This window comes from Platalea leucorodia (assembly GCF_965183815.1).
Source record: "Platalea leucorodia genome assembly, chromosome: 10".
NCBI classification, from domain to species: Eukaryota; Metazoa; Chordata; class Aves; order Pelecaniformes; family Threskiornithidae; genus Platalea; species Platalea leucorodia.
The window spans coordinates 24,674,890-24,691,770 of NC_138832.1; the positions used below are offsets into that span (position 1 = coordinate 24,674,890).

Here is a 16,881-nt window from a genome sequence, read left to right on the forward strand (position 1 = left end):
CGGTCGCCACCGCGCCGGGGCCGATCGCCACCGCCCCGGGGGGGGGGCGCGGGAGCAGGAGGTGGGCGCAGGCCAAGGCAGCCCCGACCCAGCGTAGGAGAACGGCGCGGTTACCGGGAGACAGAAACGCTGCTGCCAGGGCTGTCGTCGCGTCAAGAGGCGGCTTTTATTAAGAGCCCTTTAAAACACCACAAACGCGGAAACCCGCCCCGCGCGCCTCCGGGGGCCCCGCCGGTCCCTCCCCGCGGTGCGAGAGGGGGACACCCCCCCGGACGGACGGGACCGGGCAATTTTGGGAAGGAGAGCATCCTGGAGAGCGTCCTGCCGCGCTCGGCGACCCTCCGCCTGCGGCAGCGTGCCGGCCCGCCTGCGAGCCCAACGCTGCGGGAAGGGGCGAAGGAGGCAACAAAGCTCGCGTCCCGGTCCGGGCAGGGAGAGCCCTGCCCCGGGATGGAAGGGGAAACCGAGGGGAAGCTGCTGGAGGCGAGCGGTCCGGCGGCGGGGAGGCTGCGAGCAGGATTCTGGGCAAGCGCGGGGCCCCTCTCGGCCCGCGGAGCGCTTGCCCTGCGGCTCAGCAGCGGCTGGAGCCTCTGGCGGAGCCCCGCTCCCTCCGCCTGGGATGGGGCTCCCTGGCGCCGCGCTCCCAGCGCTCCCGGGATCTGCCTCCCTCGGGACACTCTTCTCGCCGGCTGCCGTGCCCGTCGCCCCTGCCAGCCTCCTCCCTCCTCTCCCGCTCCTCCCACAAACCGCTTGGTCCCCTCTGCTCCGGGCAGCTCTTGTCCCCTCTTCTCTCCGAAGGCCGCTGGTGCCTCCGCTCCTCCTCTTCTCGCTGCGCCCTGCTCCCGGGCTTCTTCTCGGAGCCCTTCCAGGGCTGCTGGCTCCCGCCGGCGCAGCGCTCGTAGCCAGGGTCCTCCTTCTCCTTCTTAATCTTGATCCTGGGCTGCGCCTCCTCCGCCGACACCGCCCTCTTCGCAGCCTGCGAACTCTGCTTTTGCCGCTCCTGCCTGCTTTTCTCCTGATCTGAAACGCAAGGTTCATCTTTCGGGACGGAGTCCTGCAACATCGCCTCATCTCCCCAGGCTCTGCCTAGCACCGCGGCGCCATTCCGACTCCCAGTTTCAGTTCTGCCCCCTCCACCCAAGCTTTGCGGCCCATTTCCCCCCCCAGACAGACCCTATTCCACTTCCAACCCCGACACCTTTCTCCTCCACCCCTTCAACACTCGCCACCTCAGTTCTTCCCAGCAAGGCTGCCCTCAGGCACTTCAACACAGCCTGGAATATCGAGCGCCTTCCTCGCGCTCTCCTTCCTCAGTAACATCCATGCAATAGGAACACCGTGATCCACTCCGTGGAAATTCTCCTCTCCAGACCCAACAATTCCTTTCCCTCTTCACTCTCCTTTGCCTCTCTCATTTTTGTGCATCTCCTCGGAGCTCTGGAGCAACATCTGTCCCCACCCTTAGTTTTGTTGCCTATTTTCTTTCCTCCGACCCTCCTCTCAAAGCAGGACTCCAGCCTGACCGACGTGCCCCTCCGCCCCACGCTAAGGCCCTATCCATCCTCTGTCCTCCTCCCACAACACAGCGCCGAGCTCCCCTCGATGGGGGCGGGAGCGCAGTGAAGAGGTCTCACACCCCGACAGTGCAAGGGCTCAGCTGTAGCTACAAGATAAAATCATGGAATTGTTTAGGTTGGAAAAGACCCTTAAGATCATCGAGTCCAACCGTTAACCCAGCGCTGCCAAGGCCACCACTAAACCATGTCCCTCAGCACCACATCTCCCCGGCTTTTAAATCCCCCCAGGGATGGGGACTCAGCCCCTGCCCTGGGCAGCCTGGGCCAGGGCCTGGCAGCCCTTTGGGGGAAGAAGTTTTTCCCAATACCCAACCCAACCCTGCCCTGGCGCAGCTTGAGGCCGTTCCCTCTCGTCCCATCGCTTGTTCCTGGGGAGCAGAGACCGACCCCCCCGGCTCCAGCCTCCTTTCAGGCCCTTGCAGAGAGCGAGGAGGGCTCCCCTCAGCCTCCTCTTCTCCAGGCTGAGCCCCCCCAGCTCCCCCAGCCGCTCCTCCCCAGCCTTGTGCTCCAGCCCCTGCCCCAGCCTCGCTGCCCTGCTCTGGCCATGCTCCAGCCCCTCCATGGCCGCCTTGGCGTGCGGGGCCCAGCGCTGAGCACAGCATTCGAGGGGCGGCCTCACCAGTGCCCAGCGCAGGGGGACCATCACCTCCCTGCTCCTGCTGGCCACGCTGTTCCTGGTACAAGCCAGGATGCCATTGGCCCTCTTGGCCACCTGGGCACACTGCTGGCTCGCGTTCAGCGGCTGTCGACCAGCACCCCCAGGCCCTTTCCCGCCGGGCAGCTCCCAGCCGCTCCTCCCCACGCCTGCAGCGGTGCCTGGGGTTGTTGTGCCCCCAGGGCAGGACCCGGCCCTGAGCCTTGCTGACCCTCACCCCGGGGCCTGGGCCCATCGACCCGGCCTGGCCAGGGCCCTCCGTGGATGGCCCCCAATGCCCGCTGCTAATATCCGTCTGCCAAAGGCAGAGCCCGGCTGCGGGAGGGAAGGTTCCCCTGCGTGCTGTGCCGTGCCGGGAGCCCCAAGCCGATTTCAGAACAACAGACACCCCCACCCCACAGCCACCACCCCGAACCAGCTCATCCCAGGAGCCACAGCCCACCTCAGGCGGATGCCGCCTGGAAGTCAGTAGCAAGCCACAGCAAGCAGCTCCCACCGCAAGTCACTGCTGCTAGCACTCCACTGGCTCTGACAAGGGTAACTTTTCAAGATCTCTGCTGCACAGATGGAAAAAACCCCAATGGCTTCTTAAAAACCCATCAGTACAGCGGCACAGGCTGGTCCTTTAGGTGGCAGCTTGTTCAAGCGCAGTTTGGCTGTGTCCAGTCCTACAGTAGCAGCACCCAGATTGTAAGGTTAAGTGGTGCTCTTCCTAAGCCTTCCCTCTCCCCGTCCCCCACAGCGCTGCTCCCCCCACAGTAACCCTGCAGCCTGGCAGGCTTTTTTCCAGGAAAAGTGCCATTATTGCCTGCAAGACACAGCCCTTCAGAGGCTGGGGGAGGATGCTCACAGATAAGGGCTAGACAGAGGCACTCAGATACCCCTCAGGGGAGCACAACGTAAGCCTGGACACCAGGGTTGTGGCTCTTTTCCAGAGCACACGCAGCCTTGGTGCTCCCCCGAGCGAAGGGCCCCGGCGAGGCTGAGGGCTCTGCGCAGACGCTCCCGCCTGGGGTCAAGGCTGGAGGAACACACCTCACCTTTTTGCTTTTTCACAGGCACATCGTCATCTTCTGACAGGGAATCGGATGACGTATGAGGCGGCGTTTTAACTCCACAACCCTTTGCGTGGAGGGCTTTTGTGACGTCATCTAAGTCATCGGAGTCTTTGGGGGGCCGATAGTTGGCCACATGGTCCACTCGAATCGTCCTTCCTTTGATCTACGGGAGGAGTCGTGCTGTTAGCCATGGCACAGGGCAGCGGGCCAGCAACCCGTGCTGCCGGGGCTCCCGCTCGGCGTGAAGCAGCGCCTCGGGAGCCGCGGCGGGCAGGCGGGACCGCGTCCCAGGCTGCGCCGCTCACCTTGATCCCGTTGAAGTTGTCAACGGCGAGGATGGTGCTCCTCTGGTCCTCATAGCACAGAAAGCAAAAGCCTTTGGACTTCCCGGTCTTCTTATCCCGCACCAGGTTAATGTTGACGACCTCCCCGTACCTGCAACACACCCTTAGCACCCGGGGCGGCGGCGGGGGCGCGGCGGGCCCGGGGGCTGCGGCACTTACTGCGAGAACACGCAGATGACATCTCCCTCCGTCAGCTCGTAGTGCAGCCCGCCTGCGGCGAGAGGGAGAGGAGGGGAGGGAGGGGAGGGAAGGGAGCCCTGGCCCTGGCCCTGGCCCTGGCCCCGGCCCCGCCGCCCCCCGGCCCGGCCCGTACCGACGAAGATCCAGGCGCTGTCCTTGTACTCCGCGTGCCACGAGACCGCCTCCTGCACGCCCAGCTCCGCCTCCCGCGCGTTCAGCTCGTTGATCAGCTTCACCTTCGTCAGGGGGCTGAGAGCGAGGGCACCGTTAGCACCGGCAACGGAGCCGGGCCTTCCCGCGCTCCCGCCCGCCCCGGACCTACTTCATGGTGGCGGCGGCGCCGCCGCACACTGCGCATGCGTCCGCCGCCGCGCAGGCGCGCAGCGCTCCGCCCCCCTCCGACCGAACTGAGCCGAGCGTCGCCGAGCGGGGCCGAGCGTCGCCGAATCGGGCCGAGCGTTACCGAACCGGACCGAGCCGGGCCGAGCGTCGCCGAGCCGGGCCGAGCGTCACCGAACGTAGCCGAACCGGGCCGAGCCGGGCCGAGCGTAGCCGAACCGGGCCGAGCAAAGCAAGACCCAGAGCTGACTGGAGGCGCAGAGACTTTATTGGGGTGACCGTGACAAGGGCGGCGGGAGCCCCGCTCAGCACGGGCAGGAGGTTTTACCGTTGGCGTCGTGCGTTGGCTCCAGCCTGCGGGCCTGGCCCGGCCGCCCCTCCAGGTCCCGGCAGAGCAGCGAGCGCTGCGCCTTCAGCCGGCAGGCCAGGCACATGAAAATGGCGTCCACGTTCTGGCTCTCCTTAGGGTCCTTGGCCGAGGTCTCAAACAAAAGCATGTTGTGAGCGTCGGCGAACTTCAGGGCCATGCTGGATGGCACTTGGATCAGGTCCTTCAAGTCACACTTGTTCCCAACCAGCACCCTGGGGACGAGGGGGGGCACGGCGTGCCCGTTGCACTCCTCGATCCACATCTTGAGGTTGGTGAAGGAGGTCATCTTTGTGACGTCGTAAACGAAGACGACAGCATGCACGTTGCGGTAGTAATGCTCTACCATGCTCTTCCGAAACCTCTCCTGGCCAGCCGTGTCCCACACTTGCACCTAGGAAGCAAAGGGGACAAGAAGGAAGGCTACAGGAGCGCTGCGCGTCCGCCCGGGGTGCAGGCTGCTGCGGGAGGAGCCGGCTGGCTCCCCCGGCTCCCCGGCTCCCCCAGCTCGCCGAGCTCCTGCAGGCAGGCGCAGGAGGGCTTCCCGCCGGTCCCCGAGGCAGGGCGCGGGCGAGGCGAGCCTTGCTGGGGGGGCAACCTCTTATTAGACCAACCAGGACTGATGGAGGAGTTGCACAAGCTTTCGGGCCTCTGCTGACAGCGCCCGAGGCGGCACAGGCCAGCCTGCGTGTGCTCGTGTAACTCAACCAAGCAAGCCCAGCTCGGCTGTGAGAGAGATCACATCAGCACTTCCATTCACTTCCAATAGTCACGGGCAAGTGCAAGGCTCTGCACAGCACATCGCATTTCTCAGCCACGGCAGCTGATCCTATATATTCAAGAGAATTGGCAGCACGCTTTTCAGCAAGAAAAGTCCCTGCCTGGTGACTTACCTGACTTTTAACACCTTGCCAGGCAGCCCTCCTACAGCTCTCTGCTGCCGGACTGCTCCCTGCTTCTCATCCTCTTCCCGATGCACTTCACCACCATCCCCACCGCAGAAATGAACCGCACAAAGCACTTCTCATTTCACAAACATCCTTGCACGAGATCAGGACATTTGTCCACCTAATCCTATGCCATAAAAAGAGAACCCCGACAATTACACAGTGGCACGTACAGAGGAGCCAGGGCAAAGAGAAGATGAGGAGGGGGAGCCACCCTTTGTGCGGGAGAGCAGCGGGAGGGCAGGGAGCTCTGGGGATGGGCGAGGAGCCAACCGAGAGCTTGTGGGCGAGGGTTAAAGAGCAGACCGGCATGGGTGACACTGTAGTGGGTGTCTGCTATGGGCCGCCTGAGCGGGAAGAACAAGCGGATGAGGTGCTCTGCAGACAGATAGGAACAGCCTCGTGCTTGCAGGCCATGGGCCTCATGGAGGACTTCAGCCACCCCAGCAGCTGCTGGAAGGACGACACAGCAGGGCGCAAGCGATCCAGGAGGTTCCTGGAAAGCACCGATGACAACTCCCTGGCCCAAGTGACAGAGGAGCCAACAAGCGCCTGGGCTGGATGAGCAGACAGCGAGGTGGACTGGAAACTGGCTGAGCGTCTGGGCCCAGAGGGTGGTGATCAGCGACACGAAGTCTAGTTGAACACCGGTAACTAGCAGTGTACCCCAGGAGTCAATACCGAGCCCGGTCCTGTTCAACATCTGCATTAATGATCCGGATGGTGGGGCAGATTGCACCCTCAGCAAGCGTGCAGATGGCACCAAGCTGGGAGGAGCATGGCTGGGATGGGAGATGGTTGTGCTGCCATCCAGAGGGACCTCAACAGGCGGAGAAATGCACTGAGAGGAACCTCAGGAAGTTCAGCAAGGAGCAGCGCCAAGGCCTGCCCCTGGGGAGGAACAGCTCCAGGCACCAGCGCACGCTGGGGACCACCCAGCCGGGAAGCAGCTTTGCCAAAAAGGACCTGGGGGTCCTGGCAGACACCAGGCTGAACCAGCAGCGTGCCCTTGCAGCAAAGGGGGTGAATGGTATCCGGGGCTGTGTTAAACAAAGTGTTGCCAGCAGGCCGACGGAGGTGGTCCATCCCCTTTATTCAGTGCTGGTGGGCTGCCTTCAGTTCTGGGAGCACCTGGAGTGCTGTGTTCAGTTCGGGGCTCCCCAGTACAGGAGAGGCATGGACTGGAGAGTGTCCAGCGAAGGGCCACGAAGATGATGAAGGGACTGGAGCGTCTCTCCTATGAAGAAAGACTGAGAGAGCTCGGACTGTATAACCTGGAGAAAAGAAGGCTCAACGGGGGAATGTTACCAGTGTGTATGGATACCTGAAGGGAGGCTACAGAGAGGATGGAGCCCGGCTCTTTTCAGCGGTGCCCAGTGCCAGGACCAGAGGCCGTGGGCGCGCACTGAAACACGGGAGATGCCCTCTGAACATCAGGGAACAGCTTTCACCGCGAGGGTGACCAAGCACTGGCACAGGCTGCCCAGGGAGGCTGTGGAGCCTCCACCCTTGGAGACACTCAAAAGCCATCTGGACGCGGTCCTGGGCAACCGGCTCTGGGTGGCCCTGCTGGAGCAGGGGCCTGGAGCAGATGGCCTCCAGAGGTCCCTTCCAACCCACACCTTGCTGTTAGCCTGCGAGTCTACGACTTCTGCTGGCCCCTGTAGGTAATGCCTCAAAGCCTGGAACTGGCAATTTCTAAACAAGTGTCTGTGGTTAATCCGAATCACCCTGAGCCCCACCGAGACAGTGCCTGCCCCAGAGTCTTTCAGAGTGGAAAAATGCTGGCACAGAAGCGCTGCTGCTCATTCGCTTCCCTGCCGGCCTCCCCTGGGCTGTTCCACCCGGGCAGAGCGGGAGAGGGAGGGCACCTCTCCCACCTCTCACCGCCCCCTTGGACGCACGGTCCCCGGAAAAGGCCGATCTGCCGCCCTGCCGCCCGCTCCTGCCTGCTGGAGCACAACTAATATCCAAAGGCAGAAAGCCTGGCAAGGCTTTCCGGCTAGTGACAGTAAGACGGGCTGCATGCCAGCCTGCGCTACAGCTCACACCACCACAGCTACAGTGTTGGGGGAGGCAGGGGGAAAAATGAGCACCCCTCCTCTTAAAGGAGAGAGAGAAAAATGTTCGTGGACAGTTTAAAAGCACAACTAAAGTTCTTACCCACCAACAGCAGCTCTCATTTCATCGTGATTAGTCCCTCAACTTTGGATCACCCATCTGCCTGCAAAATAGCGATATTTGCTTCCTCCAGCAGTCAGCCTTGCACACAGACGCTGTCGGTGCTGATCCACCGAAGCGGGCAGGCCGAGCTCCGCTGCCAACCCCGCTCCCCCGGCTGCCTGCCGCCGGCTGCCGTTGATCCGCAGATCCGCTCTGACACGTCAGCCAGAGCTCCCCAGGTCCGGGCCGACGCTTTTCTTACCGGTGTCACGCTGGTTACAGCGAATTCGTCCTATTCTAGTCCTGCTGCAATCATGCCCTCCCGGCACTCGCCGACAGCGGGCTTCAGCATTAGTACCCCAGCTGCCAGGCCCGCTGCAACCAGCTTGCGCGAGCTCCGGGCCTTCCAGCGCAGCCGCCGCCAGCCCACATCCATCTGCTCCCCCCAGACGCGTGGGTTTCTGCCTACGGCTCCTTCCCCCGGCTCCCGCAGCTCTGCCTCGCTTCTGGCCCAGCGCCGGGAGCCGGGGCCACCCCGACGCTTCGAGGGCCCGGCTGTGGGGAGGGCGGGCGGGCGGCAGCCTGTCATCCCCCGCCATCGCTTCAGGCCCCGCAAACAGCCACGACGCAGCGGCGAGGGGTTCAGAAAGCGTCTCTGCGACGCGGGGACGGGAAACCGTGCCCCGGTCCCCTCCCCGCAGCCGGGCTGAGCACAGAAAAGCCCCTGCCGGGGGCTCGGGGGGCCGGGCAGCGTCGGGCTCCCCTCGCCGCCGGTGCCGGTGCCGCCGTGGCCCACCTTGATGCGCTCCCCCTCGATCTCCACCGTCTTCTCGCGGAAATCCACGCCGATGGTGGCCTCGGTCTTGTCGGGGAAGGCGCCGCCGCAGAAGCGGAAGGTCAGGCACGTCTTGCCCACGTTGGAGTCCCCGATCACGATGATCTTGAAGATGCGGGTCTGCACGTAGGGCTCCAGCGAGGACTCGGGGCCCGGCGGCCGCCCGCCGCCGCCCGCCGCCATCCCGCACCGCCGCCGCCGCCTCACCCGCTCATGGGGCCGCGCCGCCCCACGCACCGGCTCCGGCACCGGCTGGGCCCCGGCCCCGCCCCACGCACCGGCACGGGCTCGGCCCCGCCCCACGCACAGGCTCGGCCCCGCCCCACACACCGCCACCGGCCCCGGCCCCGGCCCCGGCCCCGCCCCACGCACCGGCACCGGCTGGGCCCCGCCCCGCGCACCGGCCCCGCCCCGCGCACCGACTACGGCACCGGCTCGGCCCCGCCCCACGCACCGGCCCCGCCCCACGCACCGGCACGGGCTCGGCCCCGCCCCACGCACCGGCCCCGCCCCACGCACCGGCTGGGCCCCGGCCCCGCCCCACGCACCGGCCCCGGCACCGCCCCACGCACGGGCACGGGCTCGGCTCCGCCCCACGCACCGGCCCCGGTCCCCTCGGTCCCCGCGACCGATGCCCCGGGCGGGGCGGGGCAGGCCCAGCAGCGGGGGCCGGGCGCAGCCGCGGGCCCCACGGCTGAGCGGTGCCGCCGCGCTCGCTCCCGCCGCGGCTGGCGCTGCCGGAAGGACCCGGCGGCCGCCGCCCGCCGGTGCCCGGTGCCCGCGGGCCGGTGGGCAGGGCAGCCCCGCCGGCGCGGGTGGACGGAGCCCCCCGCACCGGTGCGGGCAGGGGGCCGGGCGGCAGCTCCTGCTGGGGCCGAGCCGGGCCGGCAGCCCTTCTCCCCGGCTCCCCAGGGCTGCGACGGCGCTCCCGCCAGCGGCGGAGGTGTCGGGGAACGGGAGGGCGTCCCTCTCGTCCCCATCCCTCGCGGGCGGAGCAGGGCGGCAGGCGCCTCTGCCAGCACTCGTGCCGTGAGGGCACGGCGGCCCGCAGCGTGACGGCGTGGTGGCCCGCGGCACGAGGGCACGGCGGTTTGGCGGCACGAGGGCACGGCGGTTTGGCAGCACGAGGGCACGGCGGTTTGGCAGCACGAGGGCACGGCGGTTGGCGGCATGAAGCACGCACACCAGGCCAGCCAGAGCGAGGGGCACTGCCCAGGGAAGAGGAGGACGGCGGCAGGAGGGGGCGGAGGGGACGGCGGCTGCTCCGGAACAGGCCGGGCAGCGCGCTGCGGCACAGGGAGGGCGTCGTGGAGAACCGCGAGGGCAATGGGAGGGAGAAGCGGCACGGTCCACCCTCCGCTGCCTCTGCGGAGACCCACAGTGCTCCGCGGGGGCTGCGCCACTCCCGGTAACGCAGCCCAGGCAGCTCCAAAAGAGATCACAGCCCCCTAAAACTGGCTGCTGATGCAAGACGACTCCTGCAGTGCAGGCACGTGGTGGGAACTGGAGGAGCCAGAGGCTGGGACAATTTCCCAGTGGTCCCCAAGCGGTCCCACCTGGCCCAGGGTATCAGCGCTCTGCTCCCAGCAGCACTGAATTGAAGCAGAGGGGGCAATAAACCACGCGGCAGGTGGAAAAGCCTCAGAAAGTTGAGTCTGGGCCTGAAACGCGTCCCCCCTTTCCAATTTTGGTCGTGGCTGCAGGTCCGCGCAGCTGAGCGAGGCCACCCGTTCGACCACCGAACCACCCCGTCTCACCGGACTGCCTCCGGCCCAAAGAGCAGCCCCCCAGAAGAGATCCCGCCATCAGGGCTCAGGTAGGCACCAGCTGAACTGAGGCCCTGGCTCAGCTGATGGACCCAACGATCCCCTTGGACTACGTCCCAGAGGCGTTACCAGGAAACCATTTCTGACCACCCCCAGCCACTTCTGGCCTGGCCAAAAACCCGCGGGGCAAAGGCAAGGTGAGATCGGGACACCAGCCGCAGAGCTGCCGCTCAGCCCCCTCCCTGCGTGAGCAGGGACGAGACCGAGAAGGCCCCAGCAAAGACCCGTTCCTTCCTCGGGGGCGCTTTGATCCGCCTGGAGCCTCAGCCTGAGGAGGGATTCCTGGAGCGAGCGAGCGAGTTGGGGAGTTGCGGTCTCTGGAAGAGGCTGCTGAGCAGCCTGGCTGCCACATTCGTGTTTAAAATGTCCTCAGCTCCTCGCATCAGAAAAGACAAGGTGAAGGGGCCGGGAGGGAAATAGGAGACGTAGGCAAGAGGGCTCTCCAGTGGAGCCCTGAGGCTGTATAGGAAGAGTTCCCTATGTTAAGGGGATAAATATTTGCCTCAGCTGCTTTTTATGTCCCGTAAAATACATCGGGGGAAAATAAGCAGCAATATTCAAACCCTAGGCTGCGTCTTCAGCTCGTTCTGTTACCGACTTAGCTAACTAGGTGTTCCCTCAAGGGCAGCTTTCCTAGCTCTCGGCCCTGCTCACACAACCAATCTGCCCATGTGCGTCTGCTCCCCGCGGCAGGCAGACACCACGCCAGTCACCTCGGCAGGACGGCACAGCCCCGCTCAGTCCGGTTTTCCACTCTGTACCACCTCCAAGAGATGGGAGGAGCACGCTTTTAACAAAGACAACATTTTCCGGGAGTTCCCGGAGGCTTTTATTTACAGAAGCTCTTTGTCAGAGACTAGAGCTGTTTGGTTTCTGTTTGATGCTGCCTTGACTTCTCTAGTCTGTGAAATAAGACGCCGGTGTCAGGTCCAAGCTGCCTCCCTTCAAAGGGACACGGCTTCCCGTCGTAGCGTGGCAGAAATGTCAAACTCGAGAGACCTCTCTCTTGTGGCTCAACGGCCAGCCTGGACAGCAATTTGTCTGCAGTGTGTGGGATCACGGGCTGCAGGAGGGTCCCGTAGACGCGCAGGCATTCCAGCGTAACGTGGAGGATGGTGTCAAGCCAGAGCTTCTCCGCGGGGTCTTTTCGGTCGAGTTTCCAAGGCTTGTGTCTCTGGAAGAAACTGTTGGTCTGCCTTACGCACAGGGCAACACATTCTAACGCCTTGTAGATCTGGAAACCTTCAAAATAACTAGCCACCTGCAGAGGCAGAGAAGCCACCGATGCCACGAACTCATAGTCTTCGGCAGAAGCCCTACCCACGGCTTTCGTCCCCCTGTAATCCAAGATCTTTGGAAAACAAGACTCTGAGAAACAAGGGTAGGTGTTGCTGGGGTTAATGCTGAGGGCTGTCGACCGATTCAGGAGCCCCCCAAGAGCATCTGCCAGTTCTGAATTCACCAGCTTAACAACCTTCTCATCATAATAGTCACAATCCCGCTCAGGTACGCCCTGCCTTAGCAGGAAGTACCGAAATCCGTCTACTGTGTACTCTCCAATACAAGCAACGGGGTCAATCACGTTGCCCAGGCTTTTGGACATCTTCTGCCCACGGACAGTCCAGTGGGAGTGCACAAAGATTCGCTCGGGGGGAGCCAGCCCCGCTGCCATCAGCAGCGCTGGCCAGTAGATGGCATGAAACTTGAGGATGTCCTTGCCCACAACGTGGTGCGCAGCGGGCCACCACTCACCGTGCGTCTCGGGGTAGCCCACCACGCTCAGGTAGTTCACCAAGGCATCCACCCAAACGTAAATCGTTTGTGTTGGGTCACTGGGAACAGGGATACCCCACTGCAGCCGGCTTCTCTCACGAGAGACGGACAAGTCTGGCAAGTCCTCTTCCAGCCAGCGGAGCACGCGCTGGTAGAAAGGCTCAGGGGAAATGGCGTGCGGGTTGTCCCGGAGCCACTTCCGCAACGGATCCTGGAACGCCGACAGCCTGAACATGTAATTCTCCTCTTTGGTCCAGTGCACCTGAGAAGGCAGGAGAGAAAAGAATCACGGCCCAAACGCTCTGCACACAGTTTTACAACCTGCACCCGGCATTCTCAGCGTGGAGTTTGTCGCGTGCTCCCTCTGCGTTTGGGTGTGCTCCCCGCCACATGGGAAGCCCCCAGTATCTTTCTGGGACCAGTAGGAACCTCCTCTCCTAAGCCACCGCCGCCCTGGGCTCCCCAGGGCAACACGTGCGGACTGAGGCGCTTGGGATGGCTCAGCGCTCTGCTTTTAAAGATGCTCGTGCCCCCGGGGAAGGAATGCCTTTCTACCTGCCAGATTTATGTGTCGTCAGGCAAAAATTAGGGAGACAAGAACATGCTTTCTTAAAAAACATAGTTTTGCAGTAATAGTAGAAAATCTAGAGAGAGATCTACAGCTAGGCCAAGAATTCTCACCTTTTAAAGCAAAATAAGGTTTTAAGATAAGAAAGTACAGGCTTTGGCACCCCGCAGGAGTTTCAGTTTCTAGCACTGAACCCAACAACTTCTGACTGAGGCAGAAAGTGCCTCGCTCTCAATACGAGCGGCAAAGAGCCCACCACACCTCAGGCTGAGGTACCCCAAGGAATCATTAGTCCCAGTGGTACAAAACCGCTTTACGATGTAGTTGAATTTATCTAATTTCAGCAGCAGCCAGTAGCAAACGCTACCTTAGCTTACTTGATTAGAAGGTGACCCCAAAAGAAATATTCTTCCCTACACAAATCAAAGTTACAAAGTTACACAAAAATTATTTGTTTTCCCCCCCACCCCCCGAATTCTCTATGTTTTCCCATAATCTGTTCCAGTTTCTGGGTACCAGCTCTCAGCACTCTGTCCAGGCCGCTTCACGCAAAGCCAAAGCCACGTCCTCCAGCCGATATTCCCTTTTACACAACCCAGTGATCCCTCTGGTAACAACTCAGGATGCAAAAGCCAACTCAAAGTGGGACCTGCAATCACTTCTTCTGAAACGCTGACCACATCTGGTGTTTGGCTGTGAAGAGCCAAAACACTGTTTTCATCTCTTCTCTTTTCTGTGGGAAAAGAGATGAGAAATAGGCTGTCTCCCGAGAACTGGTAAGTTAGAGCCTGGAGCACAGAGAGGTTGAGAAAGGGCAGAGTAATTATAACAACCCGCAAAACCAGCGTCTTTGTTCAAGGCTTGCCCGTGAGCAGTTACTGGAATAGCTGCCCTGCAGAGAAATCTGTGTGCCGTCTCTCCTGACCTTCAAACAGTCCTGACCCCAGGAGCACGGGATCCTTCAGGAAGTCTCTAGTCCAGCCCCTGCTCACAGCAGCCACCTATGGGCTCAGAACAGGATACTCGGGGCTTCCGCCAGGCACACCTTGAAAACCTCTATGGAGGGAGACGGCAGAACCTCCCCAGGCAGCCGGTTCTGCTGCTTGGCTGTCCTCAGGGGGAAAAAGTTTCTCTGTAAATCCAATCTGAACCTGTCTTGTTTCAACTTACGCCCATTCTCTCATCCTCCTGCCACGTACTGTTAGAAGAACCTGGCTCCCTCTTCTTGATCGCCTCCTCGCAGCTATGGGGGAGCTTCTGCCACTAGGCCCTCCCCAAATCCTGTCTTCTCTAAGGCTGAAGAAGCCAGCTCCCTCAGCCTCTCCTCAAACGGCAAGTGCTCCAGCACCTGAAGCATCTGGGTGGCCCTCCGCTGAACTTCTGCCAGTTTCTCAACTGTGTTTCGTGCATTGGGGGACAGAAAACTGGATGCAGTACCTAGGTGTGGTTGTTAGAGCGCTGCGTAGAGGGGGATAATCACGTCCCTTGAACAGGCATTGCTCCTGTTCACGTAGCCCGATAATCCCGTTGGCTGCCTTTGCTGCCAGGGCACGCTGCTGGCTCACCTTCAGCTTGCTGGTCACCACCCCTGGGCTCTTCCAGCATGCTCCCCGGACTGTCAGTTCCCAGCTCATTTCCTCGTCAGGAGGAGAATCCCTGCAGCCCCACACGCACCAACTGTCTCCCGGCCGGACCCGAGCAGGAATGCAACACCTCAACAAAGGGAGCTCCCCTCCCAGCGAATACAGACCAGCGCGGTTCCTGGTCCTGCAGTGGGGCACCTGCTCACTCTACAGGTAAACTAATCCACCACCCCACACCAGAACGAACCCACAAAACGAGAGCAGCAGAGGTGGGACGGGCCCCCCACCCCTCCCCAGCCCCGCAGCAGGGCTGCCACCAGCCAGGGCTGACGGGAGCTTTACCCGCGCCTCGCTGGGGACCTGCCCCGGGACGGCACCGCCCTCCTGGGGAAAGAGCTTACCCTGATGCCCAGCCTGGCCCGCAGCACAGCCTGTGGCATCGTTACCCCTTGGTCTGGCACCCCGAGAAGCGGGTGGCTTTGTGCTCTTTGTGACTGCCCCGCACACCGGCGCAGGCTGCTATTAGCTTATCCCTTCGCATCCTATCTGCCAAACTAAACCAGCCCAGTTCCCTCTACCTCTCGTAGGCCTGTGCTCCGTACCCTGCCCACTGGGAGCCTCTGCTGGCTCCTCTCCAGCTTCTCCGCGCGTTAAATGACACAGAAGCACAGTAACGGAGTGAAGGAGGAGGACAGTTTCCTACAGAACAGACTCTGGTCTCTCAGCGTTCAAGGAAGACCTGAAGGACATCACTCAAAGAGGAGCCATAGATTTTTCACCCCCAGGCTCCACCAGATACCAAAAATCAGAGACTCACCAGAAGTACGGGTTTTATGGCATGTTGCAAACTCCCCCTTTTCCTCCACACATTCCTTCCTCAAGCAACGAACTACCCAACTGTCTCATTCTGGTTGGAATAAACACCTACCACCTCTTTCCATCACCTTGCAAGATCTTCTCCGCACCGTGCACACCACCGTTTCTCTTGGGCAGTTGGATATGCAGCTAAGGCAAGTAACTGTCCTCAGGGTATATTTGACTCCAAAGCCTGCTGGCTCTATTTTAGATCTAAAGAACGATTTCTTTGCCGGGAACCTTATCTTTTCCCCAGCTACGTTAGGTGCTTTATCAAGAGATATTATTTGCCAACACACCCCTTTCTGTGTGAACCAACGCTCCTATGCCCCAGCCTCGTACAAATATCACAAGAGCGCAACCTCTGCTTAGCTCTGAAGCACGATTATCTGCAACCGCTGGTTTAAATCATGTAACTCCTGACACCTTGAGGAAAACGCAGTGGCAGAGAGAGACTCAGTCAGGTCCCGCAGCCCTGGCTGCACCGCTATTCCGTCATCAGGCTAGAGCACAGGCCGCTGATGTCACGGTGTTTCACACAGGGCCGAAACCCGTGTAACGAGACTGACAAAACGTGTCCAGAGGCCAAACGGAATTGCCTCACCAAACAGGTCTGAAACTCCGGCCACCCAAGGAACGCCTCTGTTATAAACACCTTTATCCTTGCGTACTTCTCGCTTCTTTCATCACCGCTTTAAACCACTGTTACCAGGCCAGCAGCCCGTGGAACCCAGCAGCAGCCGAATCCTTCCCACGGCACGTGGCTGAAACTGGCATCTGCCGGCGGGGGCTTTGGCAGCTCTCCCTTGCACAGCCACACACCGCTATAAACACCGAAGAGACACTCTGCGAAATACAGGCGAGTCCTAGCTGACGTGAACTACAAAAGGCTACAGGAGGCATTAAACACCCCCACATTTGGCCAGAGCGACAGGGCAGCGCGCAGTGCCTCCGCCGGAGCGGCCGCCCTCGAGCGGGACGGTGCAGGCGCCGTTACCTGGTGGCCGGTCTCCAGCGACACCTTGCCGGGGCGGCCCTGGGCGTCCGGCCGCTCGGCGAGCTGGCCCTCGGGCACGAAGCACTCCTCGGCAGTGCAGTACCAGCCCTCGTAACACCCTTTGTAGAGAGCCCCGCGGTCCCGGAGGGCGCCCCAGAAGTGTCGCACGGCTCGCTGGTGGCGGGGCTCGCTGGTGCGGGTGAAGTCGGTGAAGGAGACGGCGGCCTGGGTCAAGGCCCGGTGGAAGAGGCCCGAGACCCGCTCGCAGAGCTCCGGGGGCGACGTCCCCGCCGCGGCCGCGGCCTGCTGGATCTTCAGCCCGTGCTCATCGGTCCCTGAAACGGCAGAGAGGCGGGGATGCGGCGGGGGCCGCGGGGAGAGGGCGCGGGGGCCGGGCCCCCCCCGCCCCCCGCAGGGACACGGGGGCCTCGGGAGCAGCCCGGGGCCGCGGGGGCCGGGGACAGCCCCGGGGAGGCGGCGGAGGCCGCGGGGCCGCAGCGCCCGGCGGGCCCACGCTCACCCGTGCAGAGGCGGCCCGGGCCGGCGCGGCGGAGGCCGCGGTGGCGGTGCAGCGCGTCGGCCAGCAGGGCGGAGTAGAGGTGCCCGATGTGCGGCGGCCCGTTAGCGTAGAAGATGGGCGTGGAGAGCAGGAGGCGGCGGCCGGGCCCGGTGGCGGCGGCAGCGGCCGTGGCGGCGGCGCGGCGGGGCGGGCGCGGGAGGCGGCGGAGCGGCCGCCACATGGCGGCGGCGCCACCATCGAGACGGCGGGGCAGAGGGACCCACCGGAAGGGTCGGCGGAGGCGCGCCAGCGGCG

General features: G+C 62.7%; 3 protein-coding genes across 11 annotated transcripts; all 3 read right to left on the reverse strand.

Moving 5' to 3' along the window:
• Positions 1-6: 6 nt before the first annotated feature.
• On the reverse strand, positions 7-4,192 carry RBMX2 (RNA binding motif protein X-linked 2). The gene is made up of 6 exons (XM_082323294.1): positions 4,137-4,192; positions 3,948-4,063; positions 3,794-3,845; positions 3,596-3,725; positions 3,273-3,453; positions 7-1,020 (listed from the first exon to the last, which is right to left on the reverse strand). Exons 1-6 carry the CDS (start codon positions 4,139-4,141, stop codon positions 572-574), a joined length of 933 nt encoding a protein of 310 aa, XP_082179420.1. The 5' UTR covers positions 4,142-4,192; the 3' UTR covers positions 7-571.
• Positions 4,193-4,199: 7 nt separating this feature from the next.
• On the reverse strand, positions 4,200-8,711 carry RAB33A (RAB33A, member RAS oncogene family). 9 transcript variants are annotated; one of them, XR_014229356.1, is made up of 4 exons: positions 7,893-8,711; positions 7,631-7,691; positions 5,414-6,704; positions 4,780-4,914 (listed from the first exon to the last, which is right to left on the reverse strand). XR_014229356.1 is itself a non-coding variant. In XM_082323295.1 (2 exons), the coding sequence occupies exons 1-2, from the start codon at positions 8,646-8,648 to the stop codon at positions 4,459-4,461; spliced, it is 678 nt and encodes a 225-aa protein (XP_082179421.1). In that variant the 5' UTR covers positions 8,649-8,711; the 3' UTR covers positions 4,200-4,458. The 9 variants fall into 9 exon arrangements, 1 of the variants encoding a protein (XP_082179421.1); XR_014229357.1 differs by having other exon boundaries at positions 5,414-7,691; XR_014229358.1 differs by having other exon boundaries at positions 5,414-5,594; positions 7,631-8,711.
• Positions 8,712-10,774: 2,063 nt separating this feature from the next.
• Positions 10,775-16,807, reverse strand: MARS2 (methionyl-tRNA synthetase 2, mitochondrial; the record flags this gene model as incomplete). Its single annotated transcript, XM_082323059.1, has 3 exons — positions 10,775-12,326; positions 16,068-16,402; positions 16,588-16,807. 3 exons carry the CDS (start codon positions 16,805-16,807, stop codon positions 11,148-11,150), a joined length of 1,734 nt encoding a protein of 577 aa, XP_082179185.1. The 3' UTR covers positions 10,775-11,147.
• Positions 16,808-16,881: the final 74 nt, after the last annotated feature.

What these genes read in the sequence shown, in the direction of transcription:
- RBMX2 (XM_082323294.1), bottom strand. An exon ending in CAGCGCCTGGATCTTCGTCG is followed by an intron (nt 3,846 to 3,947) that starts GTACGGGCCGGG and finishes CTCTCGCCGCAG; the next exon opens with GCGGGCTGCACTACGAGCTG. An exon ending in ACAACTTCAACGGGATCAAG is followed by an intron (nt 3,454 to 3,595) that starts GTGAGCGGCGCA and finishes CTCCTCCCGTAG; the next exon opens with ATCAAAGGAAGGACGATTCG.
- RAB33A (XM_082323295.1), bottom strand. Translation starts at nt 8,648, where the DNA reads ATGGCGGCGGGCGGCGGCGGGCGGCCGCCGGGCCCCGAGTCCTCGCTG. An exon ending in TCGAGGGGGAGCGCATCAAG is followed by an intron (nt 4,915 to 8,426) that starts GTGGGCCACGGC and finishes TTTGCTTCCTAG; the next exon opens with GTGCAAGTGTGGGACACGGC.